A 13,584-nucleotide genomic window follows, 5' to 3' on the forward strand; every position below is an offset into this window, starting at 1 on the left:
GTTACTAGACTGCAGGTAAAAGCTAAATGAGATAATATAGAAATGTGTCAAGATCGTGTCATGAATACGAGGAGTCAAATTCATACATTAACTTAAATATGTTTTTCTAGTGTGTCTGACTTTTATAATTGAAAGTTTATTCGTAATTTTAGTCATTAAAACTGACTAATTGTATTTTTTGTTTTACTAAAGAAAACTGTCAGATCATTTGTCACTTTTACTGTGTGGAATTGTCAACGATTCAATTCATTAGAATCGAGTCCCAGATCAAACTTTAGATGTTGCTATTATTATAGTCAAAAAGAAGAACTGGGGTGAAATATGACCTTTTGTAATTTATACCAAGAGTCTAATAAATAAACAGAGATGGTTAAACCTCGTTTCATGTCATGTTTTGGAAAATATTTTCCTAAAGAGTCGGTTCTATGAGTCGACTCCGTCGAATTTAAATATTTTGAATCAAAATCCGAGTCGACTCCAAACGGTTCGAAATCGAGCAGCTGTACTGAAATATTCTGCATTTAGGAACTGTTTAACACTTACGTGTCCAGTCTGATTTTCTTAAGCGCCACAGTTTCTCCTGTAACTTTGTTTTTAGCTTTATAAACGACTCCGTAGGTTCCCTCACCGATCTTCTCCACTTTCTGAAACGAGTCCATCTCACACAGAGATTCAAAACTGACCGTTTAGTTCAGGGGAAGTGAGCAACCGCTAAAAACTCTGTATTTAAATACACACAAGAGTTTATTTATTCACTTAGTGAACACGAGAGAGTTGCAAAGACGTTAAAACATCGCTGAAATAAAACCCTGTTTACCACAACACTGCTACTAATGTTTAACATTAACGCCCGCCAGTTCCCGCGTTCAACCTAGATCTAAAGTCCCAAATCTCCACTGGATAGAAATCTAGTGCACTACATAGGCGCATCGCGTTATTCTAATTAAGCCTATCTAGTGCACTCTAGTGTAGGAGACGAGGCGCAAATTGAAACAGAGCCTAGAGCCCGCCTTCAGACAAAGATGTTAGACGTTACGCCTACATTTCTTTCTCTGTTAGCAATTGCTGGCGATTACAAACAAAAATGATTCATATCGCCACCAAGCGGCTGATTATATTATAAACTTGTTTGAGTACCGACTGCTCAATCCTGATCAAGGTCGCGGTGGATTTTATGTGAAACACAACTTGAAATAAGACTAGACTCTGGACAGATCGCCAGTCCTAGTGGCATCAAGAACATGCCAAACTCATTTCATTCCAGGGTCAGGGGGTGCAGGTGCACTTGTTGAGGGGGCCCAAAAAAATTTTTTTGCACTGGGGCCCATGAGCTCCTAGTTACGCCACTGGGGTCAGGGTCACAAATAAATAATGAGCAGCATCTGATGGAAATCACTGCTTTACATGGTCGTGTGTCACTTAACAAATATGAAGCCCTTTATAGGACCAGGTGCACCCTGTGGTGCAAGCACTCTTTGCTGGTGATGTTCCATATTCCAGTAGGATAGACACTGCTGAATCATTCAAGACAGCAGAGCTCCTTTCATGCCCTCCCCGGTCATCAGATTTAAACCCACCAAAGCTTTAGTTCTGGAGTGCAAACTGTGAGGTACCTCCTTCATTCTTTAAATAACTAGAAGGGTTTTCTTTGTTATTATATTTTATTTTTATTATTATTATTATTGTTATTATTATTATTATTATTTTTAAGAAACTGAGACATTAAACCACAGAGAAACATTAAAACAGTTAAAACAAAAAACATTAAACATTAAAACAAAATAACAGAAACGCATAATTATTTTTATGTATTTGGACTAGATAAATAGGGCAAATCTGACTGCACCCTTTCAAAATACATAGAACAGTGGACTCCTTGTGAGGTAGGACAACTGTCACCTTTAGCAAACAAGAATTAAAAGCTGCTGGAACTGACTGACACTGTCAACAGTCAAGCAAGCTTAAAGGTGGTCAAGCTTGAAAAAAAGCTTCAGCCTCACTTTACAGCGCTGGATTTAGGACAGGGTCCTCAGCTTCCAAGCCTCTGTCCATGTAAAGCTTGCTCGACTGTGTACTGTGTTGTCACTAGTTTCTGATTAATCTCTGATTAATGACAGACCTGATTTTTTTTTATTTATGAGTTATAAACAGCAGATCATCTAGAAATCAGCCTTCAGTAAACTGTGACAGTTTTCAAATATATAAAGAGAGGCAGAAAAAAACACAATTTATTTGTGCACTACGTGGTCACAAGTATGTAGACACCCCATTCTATTTATCAAGTTTTTGTTTTGATTATTAAATTAAATAAATAAGCTGTTCCAGCATGTTCAGGAACCCCTCTGAACATTTTTGGGATGAACCAAAGTGAGCCAAACCTTCTCATCTAACATCAATGCTCTTCATTATACTGTGCACACTCTTTCATCTGATTGGGCACAAATTTCCAGACACACTCATCGTCATGCCTGCAGTTTGGTTTTGGAACTGGACGTCCAACAAGCTCGTGGTCAGAGAAGGAAAACAAGAATATGAAGAATGAAGGAGACAAACGAGAGGCCGAGTAGCACCCAGAAAATCTTTATTCCATCAGAACAGGATATAAATGTTTACATCATCATCATCATCATCAGTTAGCATTTATGTTAGAATGAAACAGTAGGAGATTACAGGGCGTCTGTGATCGTGACTGTGATAATATATTCATGGTAACACAAGCCGTTTGGTTGCGAAGTGAAAAACACAACATCTTTTAAAACATCCGTATTTAATATCAACAAATCATTCCAGCAGAAAGGTGCACTATACGGGCAAGTATTGGGACACTTAGATGACGACCTTCGACAAATGCTGATAAATTACCGGCTAAGAGAAAAGTGTGAAGTTGAGTTAGTTAATATAAAAATGCAGCGGCGAGGCAGATTCCAATTCTGCTCTTGTTTTATCTTTTTTTTCTTTTTCTAGCACTTGTGTTCCCACTGGTTCTGAGACAGGCTCCAAACCAATCCTGACCCTGACCAAGTGAAGCACTCGATTATTAATAAATGAACAAGATGAAATCAAAAAGACGGAGTCAGAGATAACAGGACAGCCACTAATGTTAATATTTGTAAATGTTACGATAGCACATGCTGTGTGTGTGTGTGTGTGTGTGTGTGTGACTGGGTGTGCGAGCGCGTGTTCACACCACTCGTCCCTGCAGCAGTGGCCGACTCTCTCCGGCTTGCTGTCTGCGCAGGAGGTTCCACACCATCATCGGCACAGATTTAAAACCAGAATTACCCACAGTTCCCTCTGTCTGGTCCTCTCTGAGCATGCGGTAGGGTTTCATCCGCCTGAAAAGATCACACAGTCACGGTACGTTTGCTCCACATCGGTAATTATGCTCGACTACAGCCGGTACCGGACAGAACCGAATAATAATGAATAATGAATAATGACACCGACCTGTACGTCACGGCCACGGCGGCCACGGCGGCCACGGCACCGATCAGCACTAGAACACCGAGCACCGCTGTAGCAGCTCCGGCTGACGACGATCCTGCATCTGCACCAAAACACAATTCAATCATATTCACACATTCATTCATCTCAGTGTGTTGGGACACCTCTTCTAATACTGGATTCATGTGTTTCAGCCAGAACAATTACTAACAGGTGTCATAAATCAATTATATAGAGGACATTACATGCTGCCAATTGTGCCGCAACAATTTTGCTGTTCCAATGCACAAAGCGAGCTCTATAAAGACATGAACACACATGCACAGAGCCTCAGTGACCAGCTTTGGAATGGACTGCAACATCAACATCAGCGCCCAGGCATTCAAATTCAGTCGTGTTCGACTGAACGGGCACAAATTCACACAGACCTACTTCAAAAGCTTATGAGAAGCCTTGATTTGTTTGTTTGTTTGTGTTTATTGCCATTCCAGCTCAATTAGGCTACGTACATGGCATTAGAGGTGGGTTCAAAACCAAATGTAAGCTAAATGAAAATTGCTGTTCTATATTTGGCTTTTAATCTTTAGGTAATTCAAGAAATTCAGGATTTTTTGTGGGTTATTGTGTTCGAAGAGGTCTTTCATATTAGTGTCTCTGTAAAATATTTTTTCTGGTATCATCGATGGCTTGGCATTCTGTCAGGATATGTTTTATTGATAATTGTGATCCGCAGTACTGGCAGCTTGGCAGCAGTCTGTGCGTCAAGGCTGAATGTCCTATACAGCATCTTGTTAACAACGTTTAGTCGTGTCTTTTTACTGGATATTGAGTAGGGATCCTGTCGAGTCGTGGCGTGATTTCGTACAGTTTGTTGGAGAAGCCTTGAAACGAGACGTCCGACAAGCTCACAATCAGGTGTCTGTCTGAATACTTTTGACCATTTAGTGTAGTTCAGTATTTTTGCTGCTCGCTGCATTAAGGTCAGAGTGCGTAGGACGTATATATCTATATATCTATAGATCGTACAGTTTTAACATTTTCCTCAGTACGGTGTGTGTACGTCTGCATCCACGCACCCACAGAGACGCTGAGCCTGGCGCTGGTGACGGCGAAGCTGACGTCGTTGGTGAGAGAGACGTTGATGCAGAAGGTCCCCGAGTCGTTGAAGAAGCGGCGGAGGATCAGCTGACACTCGGGAGTCGGGGTCACGTTGTTGCACTCCGTCCGTACAGGGCTGATACAGTCGGAATCCGATACCACCGTACACACCTCACTCGGCAAGCTGAGAGGAGAGAAACAACACCGAGCAGTTTAGAAACTGTGCAAAAGTCCAAATCGCCATTTTTACCAAAACAGCAAAAATAATAATATTTATTATTCTAACAATAATTCTTCTTGCTGCTGCTGGGCGAGTTCAGGCTTCAGAATTAATCGATTGATTGATTACTTTATTGATCGCAGAAGGGAAATTGCAGTATTACAGCATTACAGCAGCAATTTAAACATTACAAGCACCACACAAACACGTCCAATAGTGCAATAAGGAAATAAAGGTCATTGTAAAAAGAAATGTAATGTAAATATAGGATATAAAAGTATGAAAATATATATAAAAATACGAATATAAAGAAAAAAATAACTAAGGAATAAGACTAAAAGGCGCAGTTTAAAATACATGTACATTTTTGGCATTTAGCAGACGCTTTTATCCAAAGTGACTTACAGTACTGTGACAGTATACAGTCTAAGCAATTAAGGGTTAAGGGCCTTGCTCAAGGGCCCCACTGGTGGTGGGGTTGGGCTTGAACCAGCAACCTTTTGATTACTAGTCCAGTCTCTTAACCGCTAGGCTACAACTGCCCAAAATAAAATCTAAACTAGACTCTAAACTGATCCGGTCAGACGTTCGGCTGACCTTCCCTGGCAGGTGACGGTGAGATCCACGGCGTTCTGCTCCACGTTCGTTGCCAAAACCGCCACGTTATTCACTTCCACAATCTCCACGCTCTCAATCCCCTCTGAGGAGACAAAAACACCAGCACAGAGCTTCACATTTACATTTTCAACCTTTAGCCGAATCTTTGCTGCAGAAAATGCGCTGATTTTCATTTTGAAAATCAATAAAATTACATGATCGGGCCTGGGGTGCCAAAACTTCTGCACACAAGTGGATTTATTTTCTTTATTTATTATTAATCCTCAGTTCTGTCTGAAGCATCAGGGTCAAGAGGTGAAATAGTTAAATAACGTGAGGTGAGTTTAAGGAACTGACCTCAAATTCTGTGAGGTAAAAGCAAAACTGAAATAAATGATGCATCACATCCAGACGCCTACTGATAACCTTTAAAATCAAGATTTTTAAATAAAATTCATAAATAAAACAACATATTTACAGTTTGTAAACAATGTAAACATTGTACATTATTTATTTAGTAATTCATGCTTAACTTGTTTTATTTATTTGCAGTTTTGGTGTGAAATATTGAAATCAGGTCCTTTAATGAGGAGGTTTAAATCGTATGCGTGATACGGTCGATACTCACGGACGACGTTCAGCGCGGAGGAGAAGGAGCCGTAACGGTAGATGGTACAGCTTTCTTCGGCTGGTATCTCCGGAGCTTGTCGTTTAACGATGACCAGAGCGGCCTGCGTTCCCACCGTTCCGTCAGCGACGATAGCGTTCTGCGTGACTGGAGCTGCGGTGGCTGAAAGTGCAACTGTAGGAACACAGAACAATCATGAAAAGATGTTTAATTCATTTATCAGAAGAAGCAACTGGCTAATACTGTCGTGGGGGCATGTGACAGTCAGGGAATTGGATATGACTAGATAGAGATGAAGGGAAAAAACCTAGGAAATATATAATAACAGGACTGAAATGTTCCCGCATGCTCACCTTCAGCAGGATCAGTTACTGCTGCATCTAAGGCAACATCATTCACCAGAGTTTCACCCTCAGTAACGGGCACCACAGGGGGCACCGTTTCAGCAACAGCAGCGCCCGTGGCTACAACATTAATAATGACTTCTGTAGCCGGTGCTAACGTGCTGGTGTCTGTATCATCAGCAACCACGGCAGCTTCTGAAACGACTTCTGTAGCAACCGTCTCAACAGCGCCATCTGCTGGAGGGGCAGTGGACACGGCAGCGTCGATAACCGCGCCGCCATCGGCTTGTTCTGCCTCCGCTGCGCCGTCTGTAGCGGTTTCGGCGGTAGCGACCTGTTCTTCGGTAGCAGCGGCTGCAGCTTCAGCGTCCGGGCTAACTGTAGCCACCGCTAGGTCGTTAACCACCGCCGGAACAGCAGCCGCTTCGATTCCTGTCTGCGCAGGCTGAGGAGAGGTGCCAGCCGCTGGCGCTTCAGTTGGCACCACCACCGTTAGGGCTGGCACGCCTGTGGAAAACAAAAACAAGCTCATGGAATCAAACAAAAGTCTGAGGATGCTTCAGCCCATGATATTTTACGCAACCCAGGCAACACAATCATGCGTCTTACTCTCTCTGCAATCTCGTCCCACGGTGGTTTACAATATGTAACATAAAGCCTCCACAAGGGGGCGATCACATACCAGTTTATTTATCCTGTTGCTAACAGGAATGTTAGGGATGTTCCCCGTTCACAAAGCCAGGAGGTGAAATGGTTTAATGGTTAAGTATGGAGGAACGACTCCAATCAACTCTTTTGAGATGAATTGGAATATCAGTTGTGAGCCAGGCCTTCTTGTCTTGTGAAAGGCCTTTTCAGAAGAGTGGAGACTGTTATAGCCACAAAGGGAGTCAAACACTATAGAAACTGTCATGGTTTTGAATTGGGACATACAATCAGCCCCTAGTCGAGCGTCCACATACTTTTGGCCATTACCTCTACCTGGGTTTGAATCCCAGCTGTGTTATCAGCTGAACGGGCGTCTACATACAGACATGATTGTCTGTGCCTGAGGATGGGGGGGAAGGGGGGGGTGGCCGAGACCCGTGGTGGATCGGCATCCTGTCTCATTGGGCCCAGTGATTCCTTAAAAACCGGAGCCACCGTGACCATGACCAGAAAGCGGTGCTAATAAGACGAAAATAAGACTCACCGGTGGTCGCGGCTCCTGCGGTGGGATTCGGGACGCAGCCGTTGGGAATGGCGGCCGTCAGTACGAGCTGCGGCCTGAAGGACCCGACCGTCAGGTAGGTGTGTGTGACGGAGGGCTGGCGGGAGATGAGCGTCCCGGTGTCATCCCCGAAATCCCAGGTGAAGGAGACGTCTGACAGACTGAGGTACCGGCTGGGGTCGTGCAGACTGACGCTGAAGGTCACCGGGCGGTTCTGGATGAAACTCTGATCGGCCTGGTTCACGTCGCCAATTTGAGAGAGGCTGACAGAGAACGGGATCTGATCTGGAAACGAAAGATAACATTACAGAATGACCGTCTTCTTGGATACCAAATCGATCAGTTCGAACTTGAATTAGGACTCCACCGATCCACAGCGAGAGCCATTATGTCTGAACGGAGCTCAGAAACACACCTACCTGTGATAGAGAACTGTGTGGAAGCGTAACCTAGAGGAATGAACTTATCTCTTCCCCTGCAGTGATAAATAACCACCTCCATGTTGTAGGATCCCAGAGGTACATTATCAGTTCCTATGGTCAGTGCAGAGGAAGGACCGCCAGCCACCTGCCAGTATCGACCTGTGGGGAACAAAAAAAAAAAATCATTAAAATAACGTGAATTTATGTGGATTTCGTGGAAAACTGGACGAGAGCTGGAGAGGTTGTCAAACAAAGGAGCTGGCAAATCTGTGAAGGAGGAACCTAGATAAATAGAAACACTCCCACCTGGAGCAAAGTAATGCTTGAGAAGGAACTGACAAGTTAATCATCTGCGCCTCCATGCTTCTTTTGCCAGCCAAAGGCAGAAAGGCACATTTCTCCTCTGGCACGTGAGAAGGGATCAGGCACTTCTTTTCACCAGCCAGCGGTGGATGGCTACATAGAGCTCCAACATGTGCAGAGCATGCATCAACCAGACAGTAGGAGGTCAGAACCCATTCAGCCTTCCCTTCTTCAGAATTGCCAGTTGTGTGGAATGCCATTTTGTTGCTTGGGTCTTGTTATACTTGTATTCATTTGGTAGAGTGTTGTGAGATGTTCCATGTGGTTGCTAGATTATTGCTAGCTGTTTGGAATGGTATCTTATGTAAGTATTGCTGGAGTTTTAAAAGGTGGCTGCTATTTCATCCAATGTGGTGCTAGGGTGTTGTTAGGTAATTGCTCATGTATTTCAGGTGGTTGCTAGGTTGTTTTTAGACGATTGCTCTTAAAAAAATAAATATGTATGCCAGCTGGTATAAAATTGGTACATTAAATCAAAACAGCCTGTCTGGTCGATTTAAAATAAAATAAATATTGAAAGATTTGCCTCACCCCATGTCTTCCACACAAAGATGAAGGCCGGTTTTCTAGGCGATGTCGTAGTAAAAGGAGTACCATCAGGAAAAATGCCCGTCCATTCTCTTGTAGTGTTGAATTCTGGGTAAACAGGCTCACCCACAGTGTAGCGAGTTCCTAAAAGAAAAGACATAATGAATCTTAGTTTAGAAGCGCTGGGGCAAACAAAGACATTTACAGTTTTACTGATTTATTAGCTCTCTGGTCGATATCTGTGTAAGTTAAAGTACGAACCATTGATGGTGCAGTTGTGTGACCACACCACACTCCCGTCAGGCAGGACCGTCTGATTCCCTGGAGGGTGGATGCTGATGTTAAACGTGGCTTTAGCTCCGGTCAGGGTCGGAGCATCGTTCCTGATATCAAACGTCACCTCTCCACCTAAAAGATATATACAGACGCTTATTTACCGTTTCCAGACCTACAGCTTCTGACTACAGAATATTTCGATATGTACTCAAATTTCAGGATATAATCTTCGTACCCTTCCAGCAGTCTCTGTATCTGGAGTCGCCGTCCCTCCACACCGGGTACATTCGCGAATTCCATGATCGATAGCGCTGAAAACGTGTCCTGAAACCTGAAAGAGAAAAAATACATAAATGTAAGAACTGATTGTACTGAAACTGACATGATGCCTCACTCTCACTCCTCCTAACACAAGCTTATTACAAACAAACCAAATATAAAGCATTTTATATCAGATATTTGTGGAAAATTTTGAGATTTAATGCTTCTTTTTGTGTGGAATTTGCATGTTCTCCTTGCGTTTGTGTGGGTTTTTGTCCAGTTGCTCCGGTTTCCTCCGACAAGTCTAAAAACATGCAGTCAGGACCATTGGAGTGACAAGAAATGATCCTAAGTGTGTGTGTGAGTGCGTCCTGTCCGGGGGGGTCTCCTGCCTTTCGCCCAATGAATCAGACCTGCTGCGACCCTGACCAGGATAAAGCTGCGATAAAACAGACAATGACTGAATGAATGAAAATTGTTTAAACACCTGAACTTATGAATTAGGATGAAGGTCCCGTTTTCTCCTACAGTCTTTCAGGTGTGTTATATAGGCAGAGTGAATAGGGAGGGGGGGGGGGGGGGGGGGGGGGTAAAGGATAAAGAGATGAAAGGGGCTGAAGGGGGAACAGTGTTCCTGGTGGTGAGAGTCATACGTCCTGTTCAATCCTCTTCTATCCCTTGCATGTGATGCTCAGCTGAGAGCTGAACCCTAATCCCACATTCAGGAATGAAGAAAAGGCCTTATAGGGCTGGGTCATCTGATGTGTGTGTGTGTGTGTGTGTGTGTGTGTGTATGAGAGAGAGTGAATGAGTGAATGCGTTCGTGTGTGTGTGTGTTTGTGTGTGTGTGTGTGGGTGTGTGTGTGTGTGTGTGTGTGTGTGTGTGTTTCATGCATTCACTATTCTAAACAACATTTGCTTTCCTTTTTGCATTTTCAGCATTTAGCAGACGCTTTTATCCAAAGCAACTTACAGTACTGTGACAGTATGCAGTCTAAGCAATTAAGGGTTAAGGGCCTTGCTCAAGGGCCCGACAGTGCAACCTGGCAGTGGTGAGGCTTGAACCAGCAACCTTCTGATTACTGATTACCACTAGGCTACAACTGCCCTTTTTAAAACATAATTCTCTATTTTTTTCAGCATCGTTTACATGCAAATGTGTGCAGATATTGATTCTGAAATAAAATATTAAAACATCATGATTTTATTATTAATTAATACTAATTAATTTGTCCTGATTAGTCATGTGATAGTTCAGGCGGCGCCTCAGAAACACCGGACACAGATCAGGAATCTACCCTGGACGTGGCACCAGCTCACCTTCTGCATCGAACCCAGTTCGTCAAAAAAACTATTTTGAAAACCCAAAGTGTTTTTAGATCGATACAGTGGGGCCCAAACATCTGAGACCTCTATTAAATACTATTTTGTACTTCTCTTTAATTCGGCATAGAGTGCAAATTATACAGTAACAATTGGGAGGTCAACTTTATATTTTAGCTAACAAACAACACTCTGTTCTCTGAGCTGTTGTTTTTACCTCTTTTTGGGGTGTATTAGTTAGGAGGGTCAGACAAAGTTTGGGCGGCACGGTGGCCTCACAGCAAGAAGGTCCTGGGTTCGATCCCCAGGTGGGGCGGTCCGGGTCCTTTCTGTGTGGAGTTTGCATGTTCTCCCCGTGTCTGCGTGGGTTTACTCCGGGAGCTCCGGTTTCCTCCCACAGTCCAAAGACGTGCAAGTGAGGTAAATTGGAGACACTAAAATGACTGTTTTCGATATAACCTTGTGAACTGATGAATCTTGTGTAATGAGTAACTACCGTTCCTGTCATGAAAACAAACAAACAAACAAACAAACAAACAGACAAAGCCTACTCCTCCCCCATGAATGTCTCCCAAATTAATCATTTCCAAATCTAGATTATAAACACGCATCACCATATGCCCCCTCCGACATGTGTCCAATCTGCCGCCACTTCTTATCACCTGCCAGTGTTGGGTTCCCACACAGAGCCGTATCGTGTATGGAGAGCCACGCTAGGCTCCATGTTACCCCCCCCCCCCCACACACACACACACACACACTAAATTGTTTAATAGTAGTTTTAGGCTTGTGGCTCCCACTGAATCTTCTCAAGTAACAGAAGTAAATTTTGCCTTATTATAATTATAAATATTGGATATTATTTTCCATTCAGATGCTTAATAGTTGTGCCATGATGTATCTTATAACTGAACCGGTTCTTATAACAGAACTTGTAGTTTTACATTCTGTCTGAGGTACGTAAACACCTAACAAAATTCAAAAAGTGCACTCACTCTCAACCGCCGCCAAAGAGATCAGAACCAGACCTACGACAGCCGACCTCATTCTGCAATCCAGCCCCCAGCCAACAGGATCAATCCTCTGTGCACGATTCCTGAAACTCAGCCCAAATCCGGACCCTTGAGGTGCGCCAAACCAGCTTTAAATGAGCCTCCGTCCCTCCAAGTGGCAAAATCTCTCGACTCCGACATCACATGCTGGATTAAAAGATCGGCTCCTCCTACGGCCTAAAGCACTTTCGATGAGGATTCAGCTAATCGCTCAGATTTTATTATTAAAAAGCCAATTAATCCATAGCAGGAGGTGTTAATACCGGATTGGACCAAATTCAATTCCTGAAATTAGAGTGAGTTCAAGTGTTTCAGCCTCACTCGGTCCTAACAGGTGTATAAAATTAGTTCTATACAATAAAATATATGCCTTTAGATTTGTGGCAACAGTTTGGCGCAGGGGCGGCACGGTGGCTCAGTGGGTAGCACTGTCGCCTCACAGCAAGAAGGTCCTGGGTTCGATCCCCAGGCGGGGTCCTTTCTGTGCGGAGTTTGCATGTTCTCCCCGTGTCAGCGTGGGTTTCCTCTGGTTTCATCCCACAGCCCAAAAACATGCAGTCAGGTTAATTGGAGACACTGAATTGCCCTGCGATGGACTGGTGCCCTGTCCAGGGTGTTACTGTGTGCCCTGCACCCATTGAAAAGCTGGGATAAGCTACAACACCCCCCACCCCCCCGCCCCGCGACCCTGATTGGGTAAGCGGATAAAAAAATGAATGAATGAATGAGCTTGGCTCAGGTTGCTGCACCCCTGTCTTTTAAGTTTGAGTCTTTTGAGTTTGGAGAAATGTGGAGGAGCATCTGTGGCCAACACAGAGCTGGGATGAATTAGAATGCTGACTGCAGACCAGGCCTTCTCAACCAACATCACTCCCTGAGATCATTCTCACTCCAGCAGGAAGCTGTTAGAGCTGCAAAAGGGGACAAATACATATGAATAGTAGTATGTTCAAACAGCTTAAGGTTCAGGTGTCCACATACTTTTTGCAAATGTGCATTAAATAGTGTTTAATAAGAGTGTGACAGCAGCTGAGTGTGTCTGAGAGGTTCTAATACTGAAGGAGTTTATTGTGGGGAAGGAGGAATGTGAGTGCTGGGTATCATGCTGGCTTTGAGAAGCCCTGGAGCTGAACGGTCACGAGATGAGACGGTGTGGAGCTCCATCAATGATCTGCTTTCATCTCGTCTACAATCTACTCCATCTGTGAATTTCCTTCAGCGTCAGTACCTTCCGTCTGCTCATTTCATTACGGTAAATTCTTAAGGTCACGTATGACGTCACGGAGGAATCATCACAAAGTATTTGGACACTTGACCGTGAGCTTGCTGGATGTCCCAGCAACAAACACAAACGATAGTAAAATCGAGTGACCCTCTGTGTGATCTTATCAGCTAGAACAGGGGTCATCAAACTACGGCCCGCGGGCCGCATACGGCCCGATGCTTTAATTTGACCGGCCCCTTTAACCACAGCAGCAATACATGTTGTCTGGCCACTGTTCATCTTCTTCGAACTCACAGTATTATAACGGGGAAAAACATAACAGAGGAAACAAAAATTGGCCACCCGGAGTCTCAGTAGATTATATGGCAGCAATCCAACAGGTGGTGCTCCAAGCATGAGGGGAGTGATTGGCGCATCAATAGAGAGATGAGTGACTGCAGCCACTGAACTGTGTTGCAAAGCAGTTAAGTGGGATTTCGTTATGAAAATCCTCGTGTTCTGTGTTAATTTCATTAAAGCTAATGCTCTTAACTACAGGCAGTTTCAGGAATTCTGTGCTTTACTGAGATCCGCTGGCTGAGTCGGGGCGAGTT

General features: G+C 43.8%; 1 protein-coding gene and 1 pseudogene across 1 annotated transcript; both read right to left on the minus strand.

Moving 5' to 3' along the window:
- LOC134302126 (cyclin-dependent kinase 2-like) overlaps positions 1–676 on the minus strand; it is a 3,480-nt pseudogene extending 2,804 nt beyond the window's left edge.
- Positions 677–2,572: 1,896 nt separating this feature from the next.
- On the minus strand, positions 2,573–11,783 carry pmela (premelanosome protein a). Its single transcript, XM_062987175.1, has 12 exons — positions 11,710–11,783; positions 9,366–9,461; positions 9,116–9,262; positions 8,858–8,998; positions 7,961–8,122; positions 7,524–7,826; positions 6,341–6,838; positions 5,988–6,161; positions 5,360–5,462; positions 4,521–4,726; positions 3,448–3,547; positions 2,573–3,335 (listed from the first exon to the last, which is right to left on the minus strand). The coding sequence occupies exons 1-12, from the start codon at positions 11,759–11,761 to the stop codon at positions 3,182–3,184; spliced, it is 2,136 nt and encodes a 711-aa protein (XP_062843245.1). The 5' UTR covers positions 11,762–11,783; the 3' UTR covers positions 2,573–3,181.
- Between the last annotated feature and the right edge of the window lie 1,801 nt (positions 11,784–13,584).

The sequence above is a fragment of the Trichomycterus rosablanca genome, chromosome 24 (genome assembly GCF_030014385.1).
Source record: "Trichomycterus rosablanca isolate fTriRos1 chromosome 24, fTriRos1.hap1, whole genome shotgun sequence".
Classification (NCBI taxonomy): Eukaryota; Metazoa; Chordata; class Actinopteri; order Siluriformes; family Trichomycteridae; genus Trichomycterus; species Trichomycterus rosablanca.

Excerpts from the sequence above, each read along its gene's own strand:
- pmela (XM_062987175.1), bottom strand. The coding sequence starts at position 11,761 with ATGAGGTCGGCTGTCGTAGGTCTGGTTCTGATCTCTTTGGCGGCGGTT. Across the intron at positions 6,839-7,523 it reads CGCAGGAGCCGCGACCACCG|GCGTGCCAGCCCTAACGGTG; the intron begins GTGAGTCTTATT and ends TGTTTTCCACAG. Across the intron at positions 6,162-6,340 it reads AGTAACTGATCCTGCTGAAG|TTGCACTTTCAGCCACCGCA; the intron begins GTGAGCATGCGG and ends GTGTTCCTACAG.